This window comes from Cloeon dipterum, chromosome 3 (genome assembly GCF_949628265.1).
Source record: "Cloeon dipterum chromosome 3, ieCloDipt1.1, whole genome shotgun sequence".
Lineage (NCBI taxonomy): Eukaryota > Metazoa > Arthropoda > Insecta > Ephemeroptera > Baetidae > Cloeon > Cloeon dipterum.
Genome location: NC_088788.1, coordinates 23,188,316 through 23,201,282, shown reverse-complemented (window position 1 = coordinate 23,201,282; position 12,967 = coordinate 23,188,316). Strand labels below are relative to the sequence as shown.

General features: G+C 38.1%; 2 protein-coding genes across 6 annotated transcripts in view; one reads left to right on the top strand and one right to left on the bottom strand.

Annotated features, from left to right (window-relative positions):
- Window positions 1-19: 19 nt before the first annotated feature.
- LOC135938299 (aurora kinase C-like) lies at window positions 20-4,351 on the top strand. 2 transcript variants are annotated; one of them, XM_065481907.1, is made up of 8 exons: window positions 20-166; window positions 416-730; window positions 886-1,143; window positions 1,202-1,393; window positions 1,448-1,582; window positions 1,649-1,807; window positions 1,866-2,097; window positions 3,405-4,351. In XM_065481907.1, the coding sequence occupies exons 2-8, from the start codon at window positions 420-422 to the stop codon at window positions 3,534-3,536; spliced, it is 1,419 nt and encodes a 472-aa protein (XP_065337979.1). In that variant the 5' UTR covers window positions 20-166; window positions 416-419; the 3' UTR covers window positions 3,537-4,351. The 2 variants fall into 2 exon arrangements, with proteins under 2 accessions (XP_065337979.1, XP_065337980.1); XM_065481908.1 differs by having other exon boundaries at window positions 32-166; window positions 419-730.
- LOC135938298 (protein bric-a-brac 1-like) overlaps window positions 3,551-12,967 on the bottom strand; it is an 81,152-nt gene continuing 71,735 nt past the window's right edge. For 2 of the 4 annotated variants that reach the window (XM_065481902.1, XM_065481906.1), the window contains 3 exons: window positions 7,976-8,254; window positions 7,375-7,517; window positions 3,551-6,791 (listed from right to left, as the gene is read on the bottom strand). In XM_065481902.1, coding sequence (XP_065337974.1) covers window positions 6,213-6,791; window positions 7,375-7,517; window positions 7,976-8,254 — 1,001 coding nt within the window. In that variant the 3' untranslated portion in view covers window positions 3,551-6,212. The remainder of the gene's footprint in view (window positions 6,792-7,374; window positions 7,518-7,975; window positions 8,255-12,967) is intronic. The other 2 variants (XM_065481903.1, XM_065481905.1) reach the window with 2 other exon arrangements.

The window sequence follows — 12,967 nt, the reverse complement described above, 5'->3', positions numbered from 1 at the left end:
TCTATGCAGCATCAGCATACACATTACACACCACTGGTGGCTGACTGGCTGGTCAAATGTGTTTAAATATCCGCGCCAAGAGCAACCACAATTTTAACCGACACCACCTTGTGTTCGTCTCGCATAGCGTTGAGAAAATTTGGTAAATTTGTGCTCAGCATAACAGGTACAGTCACTTTTGACTAAATAATTAGCTTCTTTAATTTGGAGCCCTTCGAATAAATTTCCTTAGTTAATCCGGTTAATCCAATCTATGGCCATTGCTTGAAAAATTGATCAACTTCATTTTTTGTTCCATATCATCACACAAATTGCAACGCATTAATTTGACCTTAAATTGAATTTTCCTCAAAATCTTGTAGCACAATTTAATAAAATATTTAATGACACTTAGTACATAATTTTTGTTTTACAGCAGAATGGCAGCGAATGTGCGGGGGAAGGAAAACAAAATCCGCATGGGCACATCTTCACGCGTCCTGAGTGTGTCAGCAGAATCAACCAGCAGCAGTCAAGGAACAGCTCGCAGTCGTCAGCCTCAGCCTGTTGCAAACAGCGTGCAGCATCCTGTGCCCAAACCAAGACCGATGTCAGGGCCTCAGATGGTTGTCAGAAAAGCTCCAACGACGCAGCTGAGAAGTGGAAATGTGCCTATGATTGGGGCCAACAGACAACCATCCTCATCTACGGTGAACACTAGCAAACCATACCACCCTGTTCCTGCGCCAAGGTTTGTACAAAGACTGCAGCGTTGTCATAATTTAGGGAAACACTAAATTGTCAGTCAAATATTTTTTTCTGGGAAAAGCATTCTTAGCCTTTTACGTGCATATATAATCTCTACATTATAATATATGAAAATTAAACATCTAAATAAATTTGCAGGAAAAGTATCCCAGTCATGAAAACCGCAAAGCCACCAACCCCCAAAAACTCGGTGCCAATCGCCACGCCAGTTCTGACCCTACCAGCAATCCCCAAAGAAAATAAGGAGAGTCAAGGTGCTATTAAAAAACCTATGCCTAACTCTAACCCTTCAAAAAATGGGCCAAGTGAAGCTGGGAGCAGTGCTTCCTCTCAGCAGCAACCTCAAAGTGATTCCCTAAAACCTCAGCAAGAAGAGCCTGCATCACAAAGTTCAAGGTAAATCCTCTTATTTAATTATTTCCAAGCCAAACTATTTGCATATAATTATTTCTAGCAAACGCTGGACACTAGAAAATTTTGACATTGGTAGAGGACTGGGAAAAGGAAAATTTGGTCAAGTGTATCTGGCCAGAGAGAAAAGCTCTCGTTTTGTTGTTGCTATCAAGGTTTTGTTCAAGAACCAAATCAAGGAGGCCAAAGTTGACCACCAGCTGAGGAGGGAAATCGAAATCCAGTCTCATTTAAGGTCCTGTCAACAATAGTCTCATCTATTTGAGTGCTAAACCAAACTTTAATTCAGGCATCCCAACATCTTGCGCATGTTTGGCTACTTTCACGATGATGCTAGAGTTTACCTCATCCTTGAATACGCTCCTGGAGGAGAACTGTACCGCCTCATGAAGAAACAGCCCAACCAGCGCTTTGATGAACCCATGTAAGTCTTAACTCGAAAATTTTGTATACACTTTTCTAACAATAACTCACTGCTCTGCAAACTTAGGGCTGCAAAACTGATTGCACAGCTCACTGATGCACTCATTTACTGTCATTCGAAGAATGTCATCCACAGAGACATCAAGCCTGAAAACCTCCTACTTGGTGCAGGCAACTCTTTGAAGATTGCTGACTTTGGGTGGTCAGTCCACGCCCCATCTTCCAGGTACGCTGGGATCGGAATTGCATAATTTTCATATTATAAATTAATTTTTTCACCTTAGGAGGGACACGGTTTGTGGCACCTTGGACTACCTTCCTCCAGAAATGATTGCTGGCCAAACTCATGATGAAAAGGTGGACATCTGGAGTGTTGGAATCCTCAGCTACGAGTTTCTGGTTGGCAAGCCTCCGTTTGAGGCGAAGGACTATGACGCTACCTACAGCAACATCCTCCAAGCGCCTGTTAGATTTCCATCGCACGTGTCTGATGGTGCCAAAGACCTGATTATCAAGGTAGGTGGCGTTATAGATGTAGCAATAGCGGTCAGATGATTGAAACACGACAAGTAACTCAATTACTTGTTAAATTTCTTTCACAAATTCAACAAGAGGTCTTCTAATCTTGTGTTTGAACTTAATGTCATGATTTAGAGTTTATTTGAGCCATATTTATTGCTGTGTACAATTAATCGGAATGAAATTGAGTTTATCTTTATTGTTAGAATTCACAGTACATTATTACACCAATTAACTGGAAAAGTAATTTGTCACTTGATTAGAATAATTGATAAAATTCAATTGGTAAGAGTTAATCGGAATCAAATGAACTGAATCTTATTGGGAAACGTCTGGAAGTTACTATTACCAAGTAATGGGGAGAGCTACCACAGTAGTCCCTCTGAGACAGGATGTCCTGAAGTCAGGTGTATCTCTTGAGTTGAGCATGGAATTGTTTTTAAATCCAATTTTGAAGCAAGTTTTGTTTACTCGATAGCAAGACTTTATTTGACAAGACAAATTAATTGATAAACCATTTTTAGCTAGCTAAGTTCCCTATATTTATGATTCAGGCTCGTTGTTGCAAGTAGCTATTTAATAGCCAAAATTTTTTGAGCCTACTTACAGTTATTTTAGCTCATTAGGAAACTAATTTAAATTTTCATAAATCCCCTACTTAAAACTTGAAATTTATTTGCCAACGGTTCATCGACTTGATCGCTTGTTCATTTTGCATTTTTCACTTTTCTGATTTTCATAAATTGATATAGTTCTGTGAAATAAATTACTATCAATTTCTTGGAAATTTCAATTTCATCTTGATTTAAATAAAGGAACTGCTTTCAGAATATGTGACACTCTATGGTCTAGGATGTGATATATTATACAAATTACAAAATACTTAACAAACCGTTCCGGAAACAGTTAAAGAATTAAAAAAAATAAAGTGCGTATGAAACTTATTTTTTTTATCTTAATATTATAACTTTATAACTAATTTTGAACAGTTTGGCCTTTCCCAAAGCACCATAATCAACTAATTGTTGATTCAAATAATTTTGACCTGATTCACATCACGCCAAACTACATGCATCCAATGAAATAGCATCTCGTTTGACAGTATAATTCCTTGATTGTCCTTGTACGTTTTTTCTAGATTTTATCAATTAAGTTGTATCGAATTCAAGCCTATTTCATTCAATCCTCCCTGTCAATTTGGTTTTTGAATCATCAAATTATTGAACTTGTTTAGTTCTTAATTAAATTAAAATTGAACTCTCAGTATAAAAGAAGTAATGATCTCAATGTTAAATTTTCTCCAGATACTGCAGCGGAAGCCAAATAGAAGACTTCCACTTGCTGACATTTTGGCGCATGAGTGGGTCGTCAAGTTCTCCAAAGAAGCATCAAATGTGATAATCAACTCCTCAGAGCAGCCAAGTGGGAGTAAGTGAAATGAATTTGTAAATTATAGTAATAAGATCTATGCTTTATTGGACAATCAATACACTTAATTACTCTTACAGCAAATCAATGATCACAATAACAAGAAATTAATATGATAATAACACTGAATACCGATGGTTGATGTAATATAATTATATTTCAATATACACTTTTTTATTTTTATCACTGTCAGGTATGTTGATGTCAAATCAACGCAATGTTACACTCTTGTTCTGCATTACCTTTTGTTAGCTGAATAATTCACTTTCTTACATTACTGACTGTTGATAGTGAGGGACCAAGTTTGGGCAACTGTCAATCTGAATGAATGATTTCTCTTTCTTATTCTATAGTAGATACACTTATTGTACATATGAGATGAAACCATGGGAGCTACAAGTATTTTTAATAATTGATAAGACTCCTGCGATCGGCTTAAGTTACACACCATTTTTGCTTTGCAAATAATTTGCTCATTATGAAACAAGATCTTTGGCACTTAAAAGATTTTGAGGAAAAAATAAGTGCGGGTTGTGTTACAAACAATGAAAGAATATTAGAAGCAGTTCGTGGAGAGACAAGACGCCACTGAATCGCTCTGAATTATTCTCGCTACAACTCAAGAAATGCAATATCAAGTGGTATAATTTTGTACTTTACTCGTGTTTTTTAAAAATTAAAATATAGAATATTGCATTTGTACCAGTGTGATTGTTTGATAAAAAATTGAATTACACAATTTATTTTAACTCTTGCGTCAGTAAAACTCGAATCTTGTGTTTCTCTTTGAAATAAATTACTAGTACTCGTGTTCATCTGAGAATTATAGTCTGCCACTTATTTACACTATTTCCATTAGCTTTCCTCTGTTGTACTAAATTTAATGCAATTGGCGAAGAATGTTTACATGCTATGTTTAGTAGTGTTTCGTGAGGGTTAACAGTTTGATATCTCATAATAAATACTCATCAATGAAACATGAAGTGGTGCGCGTGGAATATAATTTAAAATAGGTGGTATGCAAGCAGTAGTCATGTATTTGTGCATATTTTATGTCAACAATATGCCAATTACTATACTCTGATGTTCAATCATGCTAGTCGCTACTAGTGCGTCGGGGTCTTTTCATCTTTATCAACTTCAGGTCTAACTGTAAGCGACCGCTCTGCAGTTTAATGTCAACAGTGGTGGCTTCGAGAATATTTTGCTGCAAATTTTAGTCATACCTTTCTTTATGCGTGCGTGCCATTTTTGTGCTTTTTAAATTTGTATATGTACGAAAGAGTGAATTTTAAAATATCTGATCATATCAGACTTTTATCTAAATAGAAAGAGATTTCAAAAGGCACTTACTTCTTCCTTAAATAGAATTGATTTCCTTACATTGAACACATTCAATCAAAATGCCAAAATGGATTTCATTTGTATGCCTGAAGTAGAAAACGCAGCAAGACTGGCGGATGTTTGTATTTTTTTCAATCCCGTTTCGATGGGATTTTTTATGCCAGTTTTGTTTTGCTCAACTTTTGTTTAGTCAAATCCACCAGTCTGCATTCAGCAGGTTTAGGCACCTTACTTGCGAGCAGACAAAATTAAAATCTGCGCTTTTCGAAGCCAAATGGTTGCATTCTGCTAACTGGACCTGTGTGTTTTGGGGGTGTCGAAATGCTGGAAGGCCACTCTTTCAACATCAAAAAACCAACTGAAGGGGACGAACTTTGCACAATTTACTTTATGCATGACCATGTTACAATTATTTCAACATTAAAACAGCACAATTACGCCATTTAACTATGTAATTATATGCAACTGCTCCTTTTGCAAATAATGAATTTTAGTGTCGTTTCTCTTTACAAAATGTATATTTACGAACCTTACTGCTTAGAGAGCGAGTCTAAATTCTGTATCACAGGACCAAAACAATTTCGTGACTCACTCTCTCTTCCCTTTCAATTTGAACCTTTCCAAATTTAGCATTTTTTTGGTATAAAAGAGTCAAGCCGCATTTTGCTTACACAAAATTTATAGTCTCTATCTAACCTTTATTTAAATATATTTATATAGAATGAAATTATACATTCACAGCCACAAATTATATGCAAAAATAAGTAGACATAAGAATTAAATGTGTGAATTAATGCAGCCAAAGCTATTTTTGTAATTACGATTGAAACAGTTGAACAAAATCACTCGATAATTTGCATCGACGACGTCATTATTTCTAATTTTTATGTGCATACAATTTGGAATATTTGCATGGGAAATTTTTAAGACGCGGCAGGCGTCATGAATTTCTAATGCCTTTTGGAGATAAATGCTGACAAGATGGAAAAGACAGCCGGCTTGGATTGATCCGGAGCCAAATATATGATATAAGTAAGCATGACAGTCAAAAGATGTCTGTAGAATGTCACTGGATATAATGACACTGGCTATTTTACCCTGCTCACTTGAAAGTTCAACAAAACCTGATCAGCTTTGGTAAAAAAAACTTAGTCGAATAAACAATTTTCATGAAAAAACCAATACGCAGTGGTGCGTTATTTACACATTCGTTCAATTCTGCTCTCAATCAACCACAGGCAGCCGACGGCTGGCCGCTTTTTACGTGTTGTTTGACACCGAAGAGGCTAAAATTTCTCTCAAATCTCGGCATTCGGCCAAATCAGTTCCCTGCTTTTCACTCATTCAGCTCGCGCGTCCAAAACCGCAGCCGACACGTCCATGGTCTTGACCTGATGCTGGAGCACGTCGTTATCATCGTGGACGTCCATGGCGTGGTGCTGGTGGTTGTTCTTGGTGACTGCCTGCTCCTCCTGCTCGGGCTCCTGTTGGAAGAGTCCCTCGGAAGCCCTCGTCTGGCCAAAGAGCGAGTGCTGCTTGTACGAGGCCATGCCTGAGAGGGCGGCCATACTGTTGGCGTGGCCGCGGAGGCCGGTGCCCGAGCCGTTGTTCAGCAGAGCGTTCATCGTGTTGTTGTTGAGGGCCGCGGCCGCCTGGTGCATGTTGTCAGCGTCGCGGCCGAGCAGCGCCGACGCCAGCGCCGCCACCGCTGCGCTCGATGGTGCTTGCTGGCCGCCGGCCTCGCTTCCAGGGGCCGCCAGGCCGCACATTTGCTGCCTCAGACCCTGGGCTACCGCGGCCACGGCGGCGGCCGCCGCAGAACTGGGCGTCGGGGTGACTGAGCGGCTGCCGCCGTCAGGGATGGAGCCGTTGGGTGCCAGGTTGGGGTACTGCTGCTGCATCGGGTCCTGCATGCAGTACTGCAAATGGTCGAAATCAATTTCTCCACTAATGAGAAGCAAGGGGGAGAAAGGTTTGCTTTCCCAAACTTGAAATTAATAATTGAAATTCCTGACAACTCCCTTGATAATTTAAGTTATTGTAAAATGTTTTTTGCCCACATGAATTGCATCTTTTTTTATTTATTTTCATGGTTTACCCTGACCAAATTTAGTCTCCCCGTACTATTTAACGACGCCAAATTTTTTAACTATTTAAACCTTTATTAGGAACAAGAAAATTCACTTTTTACAAATAGAATATTCCTCCTTTTGAAATTAAAGGCCTTTCATTTTTTTATTTTTATCTAGTTGAATAAAAGGAGACGCCAAAGCGTTAGTTTTTGCTCGTGAATATATAGAAACCCAACATTAGCACAAAGCCGCCTTATAATTGTTTATGAAAACACCCTTTCAGTTGGCTACGTTTTGGCATAAACACACAGCAAAATGTGCCGTCTCTTCCTACCGCATGGGCATTAATTTTGCAAAATTACAACATGTGTGCTTAAGCTTTTTAAGCTGGTTGAAAGCGAGAATTAAGTAGGTCTGTTCTCATATTTACCAGTCTAGCCAAAGTCTGCGTCTCTTCCTTTATATGGGCAGGGTCGCGGAATACGACGGCGCGAATCACACCTCGGATGTGCTCCTCCGGCCATACGCCGAGCAAAATGCGCTGCGGACGACCTCGACCCTTTGGCCGCAGATCTACACAAGCAAATCAATTAGAAAACACAAATTAAACACACGTGTCTCGATACACAGATCCTATTACAGATATAACTCAATTCGCAAGCCAAAAACGAAAACTGAATAATTGAAAACAAGAATAAAACGAAAGCTAAAAGCTAAACTGGCATCACAGCCAATTATTAAGCTGCTTAAGTGGATAGGAAGTTTTTGAAACTATTGACACAACAAAAAAGTAGAAATTTACTGAAACATTTTGTTAGTTAAAAATAGTCATATACACCCATCATTTCACACATTCACGAGTAATTCCATTGCCGGCTTTACATTATTTGAAATTAATTATCACACAAAAGCTATCGAAAATTCATTCAAAACTTTTGTTGCTCTAGCGCTCAAGGCTTTTTGAATTGGATTTGGTCAAAAAAGTAAGAAAAAACAGAAGGAAAGAAAGCAACAAACAAAACATAACTTGCCTAATTGACTCTCACCTGCTCCACCATCGGCAGAGGGTCCAAGCATGTTGTGCACGCGATTAGCGTAAAGGACAAAGGTCGGGTAGGGGATGTCGTACTTTCTGGCCGCCTGCGACAGCGAAAGACCCTCTTTAAGCACCGAGAAGATGGCTTCAGCCATAGTCTCCGGTCGCCACGACTTGAGGGGTCCGCGCTCGCGGAACCGCAGGTTGTGCACCAGGCTCTGATTTGTGTTCCAGCACTTTTGCCACATGCTCTGCAACTGGTACTGGTAACTGTCTGCAAAAACACGAAGAAGGTTTGCTTTTGTTAGTATAGCTTTATTGGAATAGAGAAAAATGCATTAAATCAATTCATATTTCAGAGCAATATAAATTAAATCACTGCACAATTTTAAAATTTCTTACAATAATCCAATTAAATCAATGGTTATTAATAAACAGATACCAAGAATTTGGCTAGATCTGATGGCGCTGTTTTCCAATACCATTTTTATAGATATCCGATTCTTGTAGGTTAAAAAGCTCATGATTTAATGATTTAACGTTATCGCGGCGGATCTCTTGCTTCCATATTCCATTCTTCCTTAATTAGTTAGAGTGGCGGGCCAATTTGTGTACAATTAATAATGAATACGCCGCGCACACATATTCATAGACATGCGAGTGTAAATCCAAATTCACGAGGCGCGGCTTCGGCGGCGGCTCCGATGCAGCGCAAGTCAAATAGTAATTAGAAATTAAATATTTACAGTGAGAAATGAAGCCGAGTGTGGCAGCTAGGGTTGAATTAATATTAAATTGCGCACACACACACACATCTCTCCGTCCGTCCGTCCTACCAACCGACCGACCATAGATGTTTAATAAATAGATTTGCGTGCGCGCCCTAGTTTATTAACAGACGCACAACACATACACACACACAAATAATATTTCGCTCATGTTCATCGGTCCACGAGCGCAGCTACATGTGCGCACGATAATTTTGCAGACCTATTATATATAATATATATTATAGGCTTGTCGAGCTGAGAGCCGAGAGGTCGATGGCACCTCTATGAGGCCTGGCGATTTCTGTTAATACCAATAAATGATGTAGGTTGCTGACCAAAATTTAATCTCACAATGGAAAGTAAGATACAGTTGTTATAAATATCACCCTATTTGTAGCACATGATACAAATACTTTTTGTTATAAAAACTATGCTAAGTAATTTAATAGAATCCAATAATAATTGATTAATTTCGAAATTAAAAGTATAAAGCTTTTACATTACAAGAGATTAAAATTTAACTGTAAAATTTAAAACTGGAGAGAGTAAATTAAATAATTTCAAAATTTTCCGTTTGGACTTAGGCTCATGGATTGACACAATTTGCACTTATTTTAAATGTATTTTCCCCAAACAGATAGAATAGATTTTATTGAACTACTTCTTGTTTAAAAATTCTCACAATTTGTGAAAACAAATTTACGATCGATCCTAAAGCACAAATTACAGATTTCCTCAGCAAAAATGTTTATAGTGCGATAGAATTTTTATATCCGAGCGTAAACAGTTATATAATTGGCATTATTTCTCGAAGCTCTCTCCAGAAATTTTTGCAGCAACTGCTATTCGAATTCCCAGCTGCGCTCGTCGGTTTTCTGATTTGATGGCGAAATACATAAGGAAATAATTATCGATTTACTATTAGCGCGTATCTGCGGGGCAAGCTTATGAATAAACGATTTTGTTTGCCACTGCTACGACTGCTGAATGTAAAATTATTAAATTACACATTACATTCAGCAAAGAGTAATCAGCATTGGCGCAGCACACTCGAATTATATAATTCAAATTCTACTCTGCTGTGCGGCAGAGGCAGAAAAGTAATAATTATTTGTATTATTGGCCTTTAGTACTCTCTCGCATCGCAGGTAATTACAGCTGCTTTTGATTCTGCATTTACATCAACGCTGGGTGAAGGGAAACACATGCCCGGCTTATTAAAAGTCGTCGAATTTCCATCTCAGCTAATTCATTTCGCGGAACAGCGTTTTTTACTGAAGGGGTTTCATGCCGAGTGAAAAGATTGAGGGAATATAAAAATTTAACCGGCAAAACACTGATTGGCTGCGTTGCCAGCAGTAAAACATAATATATCCGTTCATTTATTTCGAATTAAATTCGAGCGTGCTGCAGCAGCAAAATAAGCGTGTTTGCACTTTCATATTTGCCGGTAAAAACTTCCAACAAATTCTTATTTTAAGTCTCAAACGCCAATTTAAAAATTTCATTGATTAAAAACAAAGTTTAACTCTCATCATGGATATGTAAGAGTCGTACTTCCCTAATATCAGGCATACAAAGTGTGTTATTTGATGTTGAAAAGAAACAAACCACCAGACGAAAAAGAACATTTTATAATATTCGTTTTCTAAAATATCTGTACTCAATTTCAGGGATAAATTTACAGATGAAAATACTTTTTAAAACAGCTTTGCGCGGAGCGTCTCATTAGAGGCCCTTCACTGCGCTGCAAATAATGCCAAATAAAAATGTTTGTAATTTTTCGGCTTCAATAAAACTCATGCATTCGCAATCAGCACAGGGCCAGTTGAGCGTAATTTCATTATATTATTGTAACCATAACTGAGAGAATACAAAGAACAATGGGTTGGGGGAGGAACAAGTGTCCGAGATGGAAACTTGTATATTCAATTGAATTATTATTTAAATGTGGTAAATAGAATTTTCTTTGTTTCCGTTGCTATATGCATGAAATACATATTTTATTGGTATAACAACGTTGCTCTCCGATATCATTACGCAGTCATCGCGCAGCACCTGTAATTTTTGGTATAAAAAGAAAGACACCTTAGCATTTTCATATTATTTTCAAGAACAGTGTAGTGTAGAGTCTAAATTACACGTGTGGATGCGAGCACAAATGAAAAATTTCTATGTCCTTGCTGCAAATCCATAACCATGCTCTAAATTGCGAGATGCGAATACATTTACATGAAAATGCAGTATTTGCTATAATGCATTTACAACTCATGAAAGAGGGATTTCAATTTATTCTTTATAAGCGGGTCAACATTTTCCTCGAAAATTGCATATATAAAAGATTAATGTTTTGAAGTTCCGTGTCTGCATACTGAAGTTTTAACGCAAGTTGCTACACTTTAATCGCCACAAGTGTATGTACGCTGAGCGAAACACGTTGCGATATGGCGGGTGGTTTGCTTGTGCTCGTGGTGCGGCAAAAGTGAGCCAACAACTCAGGAGACCGCGGCTGCTATGCTTCATTGAGCCGCTTCGCAGGTGATAAATTAGTAATTATTGTTGAAAAGGCAAACTGTGCATGTGATTGCGCGTTCAATGTGCGTGCGTTCGTGTGACTCGAGGCCCTGAACTTCATTGATTATTCCGAGTACACGAGAGCGAATCTTGATTAAATTAACCCCGGCCCAACTTTGCTCCGCCAGCAACGGCGCTCTGATCTCTGCACAAAACTCGTTTGCCCCTTTGTGCATATCAGAATAATCACGATGGTAAGCGTGCGAGGAAAAAATACGCGAGGGCGAAATGCATTTTACACGTCCAGCCAAATTACTCGCAATAAACTGTATGGTCGCTTGCTCCTGTTTTTTTATGAGCAATTTATTGAATATTAAAGAGTGAAATTGGCCACGTTGTAATAAGAAGGGACTTTATTCTTGTTGCTGATTACTTAATTCTTAAAATTTCTCACTCTGACAATATATTTCATGGAAAACCACCACTGGCTCCAACCACAGCCAACAGTAATATGAAAAAACCAACCTCGAGTTTCGGTATTTTGACTAACAAAGTACTATTGACATTTTAAAATAAAAAAGATATCAATTTTAACTGAATATATAAATTGTTAAGGAATGGATTGGGAAATTTTTGAAAATAAAATATTTAATAAAGCATGAATTTCAAGCTGTAAAAAGTAAAAAATGGAAGCTAAAGTATGCTGACATGAGTTTATTGAACATTCATAAAAGACGGGCTTCCAGCATTTTACATCGCAAATTCCTCAAAGTGGAATATTCATGTCGACGTATTTACGATATTTATAGAACAAAATTTTTGTTGCTGACTCGGGATCGCTTCTTCGGGAATTCCTAAGCACATATAAAACACGCAGTACGGCAGCATTTTGTTTATTTTGCCGGTCGTCAGCAGCAGTGGCTGCAAACTGGCAATCAATCATTGCCCAAATATATCGATACGGGAGCTGCTGTGCCGCATTTTTTCCTACGGCTGCCGGCGCGCGAGATAACAAAACACGCGCTTTGTACCTACACCCAGCAGAAGCAATTTTATCAATAAAATATATAATAAAAAAATAAATAATACACGAGACTGGCTGGCTGCTGTTGCTAGCTGCAAAAGCAGGGAAAAGAGAGGAAAACACTACTCGCGCTCCGTCTGTTTGTGAAAAATTGCGCGTCTCGTTTTTTTGCGCGAGCGCGTTGTTTGCTTTAAAAATTATTATTATTTTTGTGCGTCACCGCCACTGCCATTTATTTGTTGTATTTTCGCTTCACAGTTAATTGGAAATGAAAAATTGGTCCGCATCAAAAACAAATAATATTGCCAATTTGCTGAATTTTCCTGGTACCAGATTTTTCCCGCAGAGCATCAAATCCAGGCGAATTATTTTTGTGTCAACCCAGCCGTCAAATTTTCCTCTTCACAACAACAAAGTAGCTCCCGTTAACGTGGAAAAGGACATGGTTTAAAATTTAAGCAACAACAATTTCGAACCTTATATATATTTATTTATTTTTAGCGCAATCAAAAAGTGTTGCTAAGCAGCACGCTTGGCCCATTATTATCTGATCACGATTCGATGATTTACACACAGCCGTTTCGCAATGTGTTTTAAATTAATTGACGATTAGAATTAATTGCATGTAAATAATAAATAATGGCAGTTGAGTACATTGCTATTTATTATAATTTGCCAA

What these genes read in the sequence shown, in the direction of transcription:
- LOC135938299 (XM_065481907.1), top strand. Translation starts at nt 420, where the DNA reads ATGGCAGCGAATGTGCGGGGGAAGGAAAACAAAATCCGCATGGGCACA. An exon ending in GAAATCCAGTCTCATTTAAG is followed by an intron (nt 1,394 to 1,447) that starts GTCCTGTCAACA and finishes ACTTTAATTCAG; the next exon opens with GCATCCCAACATCTTGCGCA. An exon ending in GTCCACGCCCCATCTTCCAG is followed by an intron (nt 1,808 to 1,865) that starts GTACGCTGGGAT and finishes TTTTCACCTTAG; the next exon opens with GAGGGACACGGTTTGTGGCA.